The sequence below is a fragment of the Mus pahari genome, chromosome 13, assembly GCF_900095145.1.
Source record: "Mus pahari chromosome 13, PAHARI_EIJ_v1.1, whole genome shotgun sequence".
Lineage (NCBI taxonomy): Eukaryota > Metazoa > Chordata > Mammalia > Rodentia > Muridae > Mus > Mus pahari.
The window spans coordinates 1,203,132-1,210,490 of NC_034602.1; the positions used below are offsets into that span (position 1 = coordinate 1,203,132).

At 37.5% G+C, this 7,359-nt stretch overlaps 1 protein-coding gene across 4 annotated transcripts in view; it reads right to left on the bottom strand.

Annotated features, from left to right (window-relative positions):
• Rtn4 (reticulon 4) overlaps positions 1–7,359 on the bottom strand; it is a 49,369-nt gene that overhangs the window by 4,449 nt on the left and 37,561 nt on the right. For all 4 annotated transcript variants that reach the window (XM_021210977.2, XM_021210976.2, XM_021210975.2 and 1 more), the window contains 2 exons: positions 5,151–5,358; positions 2,494–2,632 (listed from right to left, as the gene is read on the bottom strand). In XM_021210977.2, the coding sequence (XP_021066636.1) occupies positions 2,494–2,632; positions 5,151–5,358 (347 nt within the window). The remainder of the gene's footprint in view (positions 1–2,493; positions 2,633–5,150; positions 5,359–7,359) is intronic.

Consider the following 7,359-nt stretch of genomic DNA (forward strand, 5'->3'; position numbering starts at 1 on the left):
GAGGAGAGGAGAGGAGAGGAGAGGAGAGGAGAGGAGGAGAGGAGGAGGAGAGCAGAGCAGAGGAGAGAAAAGAGAAAGGGAAAGGGAGAGAAAGAAAAGGAAAGAAAAGAAAAGAGAAAAGAAGAGAAAAGAGGGAGGGAGGAAGGAATTAAGGAAGAACTGGAGGTAGGGACAAATAAGGTTTTATAGCTAATGCCATAGGTTTCTAAAACAGTCATCATCCATTCAATGTTCTCAGATAAATTAAATCAGACCTTCAGGGAATGGAAACTCCAGTTCCTTCACTTCCCCAAATAAATTTTTGTTTTGTTTTGTTTTGTTTTTCGAGATAGGGTTTCTCTGTGTAGCCCTGGCTGTCCTGGAACTCACTCTGTAGACCAAGCTGGCCTCGAACTCAGAAATCCGCCTGCCTCTCTGCCTCCCAAGTGCTGGGATTAAAGGTGTGCGCCACCACTCCCGGCCCAAATAAATTTTTATAAAATATACCTCCTCACTTGACTCCAATGTGCAGTCATGACTGAAAACTGCTTTTTAGAACAAGAGTCCTCACCAAAGATCCTTACACAGATTAATCACAAAAAACGTAATTAATCCTTAGCCAAGTAAGAAACATCCCTGTCACAGCTCCGGGTGATGCATACTTGTACTACCCAATCTGTGGTGCTCAGAGCCAGCCTGGGAAACGCTGCAGCCGTGTAAGACCCAATGTTTTCTCGGTATTTTGTTTGGTTTTGCTGGGGATTTTTGTTTTTTGTTTTTGTTTTTTTAGTTTTTCGAGACAGGGTTCCTCTGTACAGCTCTAGCTGTCCTGGAGCTCACCCTAGACTGGGCAGCTCTCTAACTGAGAGATATACTTTCCTCTGCCTATACTACCACCGCCCATCTTAAGACCCAATGTTTTAAAAGTGAATAAATAGACCTAAAATGTTGACAGTATTTAATGTCTAAGCTACTTTCTCAATGGATCAAGAATTATTTCAACAGTGACTGATTTGGCCCAAAAATTGGGAAAATGGATAATTGATTATTTTACAGATACTTAAAATCTTGTCTAGGATTAAAAATCTTAAATTTTATTTCAGAGGAGCAAAACGAAGGAAACAAGCAGACAGGAAGTTAAAAAGGAACTTGTAACAACATATCCTATTTTCATTTGCCCAAGTCAACTACCAGGAATAAACCAGGTACATTCATGTGGTCAGTTCATCTCAGGTGTTGACTGCAGAGCCCTGGAATCTGATATTTCTTTGATGACAATGGAAAGAAACTCTTCCCTCATTCTGGAGGGAAAGGGAAGAAAGGGAATTTAAAGGGAGTATAGGAAATGGGGAGGGAGTGTTATGCGTTTGCAAGAGTGACTCAAATATTTACAAAGGTTTCAAATGTGATACTGTGACCTAGAATCTACCATTCTATAAACTGAGGACACCTAAGAGAGCTGATAATGTATGAGATAAACTGTTTGCAAATGTTTCTTTAAAAACTGTTGTCAACGCTACAGAATTTGTCTATTATAAAATGCCAATTTATTTTCTAGAAATTAAAATGTTTCCATTTTATTAACTATAAATCAAAGCAATTCCAGTCAAAAGCTCATAGTACCTTAAAAAAAAAAAAAAAAAAATCAAATTAGGAGTCCATTCCCAGAAGGAATACCATTTCCTTTTCCATAGAAACAAAAACTATGATGGATAAACACAACCACACATACAAAGTTAACATGCAGGAACTCTCTTTAGAAAGGCAATACTATCTGTAAAACTTCACTCAGACTCTTGAGTGCCACAGTCTATTTTTCTTTATTTTATTTGAGACCAAGACTTTTGACCTAACCTTGACCTCACAGAGAGCCCCCTTGACTTTGCTTTCTAAGTGGTGAAATGAAAGGCATGTGTCACCATGCCTAGCCCATAACCACTTGAGGACTGCTTACGTTTTTGGTGAATTTTAAGACAAATATCCTGGACTCATAAACGGCTGGAATCTGTGATGCCCATATCCAGTAACACGCTGCAAGTAGTCTCATGTAGAGAAGCCCCGTCCACCCAGGAAGCCCCTTCCCTGTGGAGTGTGTGCCTGAATGATGAAGTGCTTATTATCTGTCACCTTTAAAGAAGAGAAGACATCCTGTCTTCCTCTTTTGCCAACACAGATTACGAGACCTACTCAGGTTTACTTTGTAGCCTACACAATGAAGAACGAACCACATCTGAGACATAATCAACTCACTTTTCTTGAGTTTTGGGTTTTTAAACCCACAATCAAAAACAAAATTTTCTTCTCAATTTCTCTTTCTTAAAGTATTCCCCGAAGGAGAAAAGTGTCAAACTATAGTTCTCACAAAAATCTAAACACAGGACACTGAATTTTCAAACCTAAATTTACATTGATATGATTTTATTTCATCTTTATGATTTATTTGAATAAAGAAAAACAGAATTTTATATTGCCAATCTGTCTGATATATGTAAGTGAAAAGTAAAATAAACTTACCTTCAGGGAATCAACTAAATCATCAACTAGGAAGAGACGCCTCAGTTCTTTTATTGTGCTGTTCACATGACCAAGAGCAGCATTACTATATTTCTGAACCAATTCCTCTGATACAGCAACTTCAGATTCCAAATATGCCCTTCAAAAAAAAAAAAAAGTCCTCAACTGACACTGATTCTCACATGTCAATCAGCAATCACGGATCTATAAAAGAGGAGATTAATAGTGTATAACAATCTACTATAAAGGCCTACTCTTATGAAAATCCAAAGTAAGCTGGCTGTGGTGGTTCATGTGTATAATCCCAGCACTTGAGAGGCTAAGACAGAAGGATTGTTACTAGTGTAAAACCAACTTTGGCTACAAAAATATCTCAAACAAAATAAAACAAAACCAAAATTCCCAAGCTAATAGAAGCATGCTTTAAAGGCATTTTAAATTTTCTTAGTAATCTAAGTGTGCAAACTTAATCTTCTAAAACTGCTTTCTCATTTAAAATGGACGTTAATCACTAGGATTTAATGAGTAAAATGTTTAATACCACTTTGCCTCCAGATCACTCAGAAAATTATTTTCTGAGTCTTATTAGGGTCTGCTACCAAAGATCCTACTCATTTCTATATTCTCTGTATGGAAAAATGTAAAAAATGTTAAATATTAGCATGTAAAATAGCTGCTTAAAGTACAGTAAATAAAGGGTATACCAATAAAGGGTAATATTTATTCTCTATTTTCATGCTCTCTTGTATGCTATAGTATGTGGGAAGTGTTAAATTTAACAAGATAACAATTTGGGGATGATTATTTGACTATTTCAAAGATGACATTCACCATAACTAATCCTATTTCCTAACACGGTGTCCTCTGAGACAACCCTATCTTATACTCCTGCCTTTGCAGTAGGAGCCAAGTATGTCTCCTGATCATTCTTGTTGAGTATCTGTTATTATTTGCACACTGAGATCCTCTATCAGTGTGCAAGCCTGTTTTCTCTGCATCAACACCAGATTAGCCTATCTGAGCTTCCTAAAATAGCAAGAGTAGATTAAGCTCAGGTAAGCATTAGAAGATTGGCTATTTTCTAGCTAAATAAGCTTGCAAAAAAAGCATTTCAATTCTCTAGGTCAAGTTTCCAACTCTATAAATTAGATAAAGAATCATGTCCACTTCAAGCAATGTATTACTCTGATTCCAACAGAGAGCATACCTAATTGTGGTCACCTTTCCACTGCTCCCTATGTTAAAGCTAGAAATAAGTTATGCGTCATTTAAAAAAATTTTTTTTACCCATAATGCCTTGGTCATCATGCTATTTCTTTCCTAAAGCAAAGGTGGCTTCTTTCTTCCTGTGATAACAACTTATACCATGAACTAGCCTCACCTCAGACCCCACCCAGACATGATGACTAGTCCGACCTGAGTCCTAAGATCCCAGTGTAATCTACCACTCTTTTATACTCCAAAACAATGTTTTCTTCCACATTATTAAGTACTACATCCAGCTCTGAATGCAGACAGCATAGTTTTCCCACTTAAGCATAGACTATTTAGAATATTTCTTTACAACAGCAGGAGATACTGGTTTACCAATGTTATTCATAAATATCAAATTAAAACATCCAAAGTTTCTCATCAACTTTTAAACCAGCAATAATTTACTTATATAAGTTTTTAATGTGTGTTATGTAGGCCCATGTGAAGACCATTATTTTTGGCACGGCTGGCCAGTAAGTTCCCAGGATCCACTTGTTGCTGACTTCCAACATCTGGGTTATAGACATCCATAGCAGTGACCAGTTATATGTGGTACTCTGGCCCTCCTGTTTCCACAACAACAAGCCTTACCTACAAAGCCATCTTCTGAGCCCTGTCTATACAATTCCTAGAAATATAAAAAAAACTGGCTTGTTCGTTGAGAACATCCTGCATCAGTGCCACCTGATAGACATTTGCATGACAAATATAACATGCTGCTCATCACTGTCCCTACTTACCACTGTATAATTTCAACTGCACCAGTATGACTAGGCAACTGAAAAGCTGTTCACCAGACCTAAACTGACATGTCAGCTGAATTTGTAAAAGACTGTAATTGCCTTTATGAAAAAGGTATGTCTAAAAAGAAATTAAAAAACAAACTAGTAGTCTTTTCAAAAATTCTTTAAAACGAAATGATATATAAAACTAATACTGTGGATAAATTAGAAGTTTGTAACATTTTCATGTATTTCATTACAACTGCTTTAAAAATCATATTTGTCAATGGTTCATAGCATCTAACTGACATTTTGAAGCTTCAATTTGAAGTTACTAAAATCTGTATCTCCCTTCTCTGTATGAAGCCCTGAGCAAATGAGGCAAATGTAAGGACATATAGTAAGGGAGGCAACGGTAAGAGGTATATAGTACTAGACAGTATTAAATGTAAACAGAACAATACAACTTCACCAATTCTAAAATTCACTATGATAACCAATATCTACTATAAATACTAATGAGCCCAGTCTTTTCTACCATAAGAAATCTCAAAGGCAGATATGTTCGATAGATTATCTCTGAGCAACAAAGAAATCACACAACTATAACCCTACAGATAGGAGATGAAGTCTTACTACCAATCCTAGTTACACTGTTGCCACATTTTTCAAACATCTCACCTGAATGGGTGGCCTTCATCTGATTTCTGGATAGCTTGGATCACACCCTTATATATCCTAAAGCTGATAGTCACAGACAGCAGGGCCAAGGCAATGTAGGCCGTTACACTCACAATGCTGAACACTGTCAGGGACAGCAGCAGGAATAAGCTGGCACCAAACACCACTCCAGTCTTCTTAATGTCTCTCCAGTAGAGGAGGTCAACAACTAAAAATTCAAAGAAGAAGTCTGAAATTAGAATACTATCTTAACCATTTGGATCTAGCACATTTACATGGTCTACATGGAGGAAACACACTTAAAACATTAAACCCAGTATAAGCTACCTATCAGTAAAATTCTAAGTTTGTACTTTTCCTTCTTTTGGGCCAACCTCCCTCCTCCTGAGTGACCAAATCATTCTAGCTACACATTACCCTTATATACTTCTTAGGCCTGGCAGAGCTCACTTAAAATTATCTTGAGATATTTCTTCTTCATACTACGCATGATATTCAAATTACAGGGAAATAGTACATACTAAAAGGACTATTGTTAAGACAAAGTATAGGAAATCAAATTTTTAAAAAAGTTGAGGGGCTGGAGAGATGGTTCAGTGGTTAAGAGCATAGGTCCTGAGTTCAAGTCCCAGCAACCACATGGTGGCTCCCAACCATCTGTAATGAGATCCAATGCCCTCTTCTGGTGTGTCTGAAAACAGCAACATTGTACTCATATACATAAAATATGTAAATAACTTAAGACAAAAAGAATAAAATAAAAATCTAAAAGAAAAAAAGGTGAAAAATTGAAGTGTTAAAAGCTGAGCATCTAAGATTTACAGCTTGTCTTTTAGAAGCTCTCCTTTGAAAATCCTAAAATGATATCTTAGCCTAGTACTAACTGAAGTTACCTACAATAAAAGACGAAGGGGGAACAGCATTCAGACATCTAAAAAACTAATTTCCTTTAACAGAAGAAAAAAGTCATAAAACTTGCAGGGGTCAAAAAACAAAATGAGACGAACAAGACACCCACCCCAACCTTGCATACTATAACATTCTATAAAATTAGGTACAGAGTCAGACAAAGACAACTTAGGATGTCAGCTTCTGGCCACTGGAAACAAAGCTACTGCAAGGCTCAAATAACCACAGGCTTGTAGTCTTTTGAGATTATACTCAACAGTGCACTGAAGGGCTCTGACACACGGCACAGGATTCACCTCTCTAGGTGGTGAACAACCAGGAGCAGCAAACCAAACAAAAACTCCACACACGTTATGGTAAAACAGAGTAACATTTTTAAAAGTCTCACTTTAAAGATATGCTTTGGTTTTGATCCCCAGGATCCTAAATGAGCGTGGCTTTCATTTAGCACTGGAAGTACTTTGTAAGAAAAATTACGTAATCTAGAAAACTGTTAAGTATTATTACAAATGTTTAATTCCACCGAGTATATATCTTAAGCACTTAGTAAGTGGGGCTTGGAGTGTATGTCTAGCATGTGCATATCCTGGGCCAAATCTCCATTCCATGTATGATCCACAACCTGTTTCATTGATTGTTTTCACACTATGATTTTAAGCCTCCATCTATCAACACCTGTATCAGTTCTGATGTGTGCAACTTGTTCCTACCAATGCACCTGAGGACTGACCAGACCTTGAAATAGCCTAATCTGTGCTGTCAAAATGACACTGTGAATAACATCACAGTCAACAAAGAGACCACAGCAATATCAATAGTTTTCTGACATTGAGCTAGGCATGAGGATGGCATTCTAGCACCTGGGAGACTGAGCATGACTGTTGCATGTTTCAGGCTAACCAGACGAAAAGCAGCAAATGGCAGGCCAGCCAGGTCTATATATAACAAGATCATAACACAAAAACAGAAAGTCAGCCTAGTGAAATGAGCAGAAAGCTGGGAAATGCACTGTTAAGATATCTTTTCTAGGACTACCTGACTTACAGAGAACACTCAGTAAAGTTTTAAAGTAAATATTACACTGTACTAGGAACTCAAGAATGGGACAAAGAAGCTGAAAGAAATTTAAAAACTCTTTAACAGAAGAATCCAGCTGCCATTAAGAAGCCAGGAGTTTGGAGAGATGGTTCAGCAGTTAAGAAACTGGTTGCTAACGTGGTGGCGCACGCCTTTAATCCCAGCACTCGGGAGGCAGAGGCAGGCGGATTTCTGAGTTCGAGGCCAGCCTGGTCTACAGAGT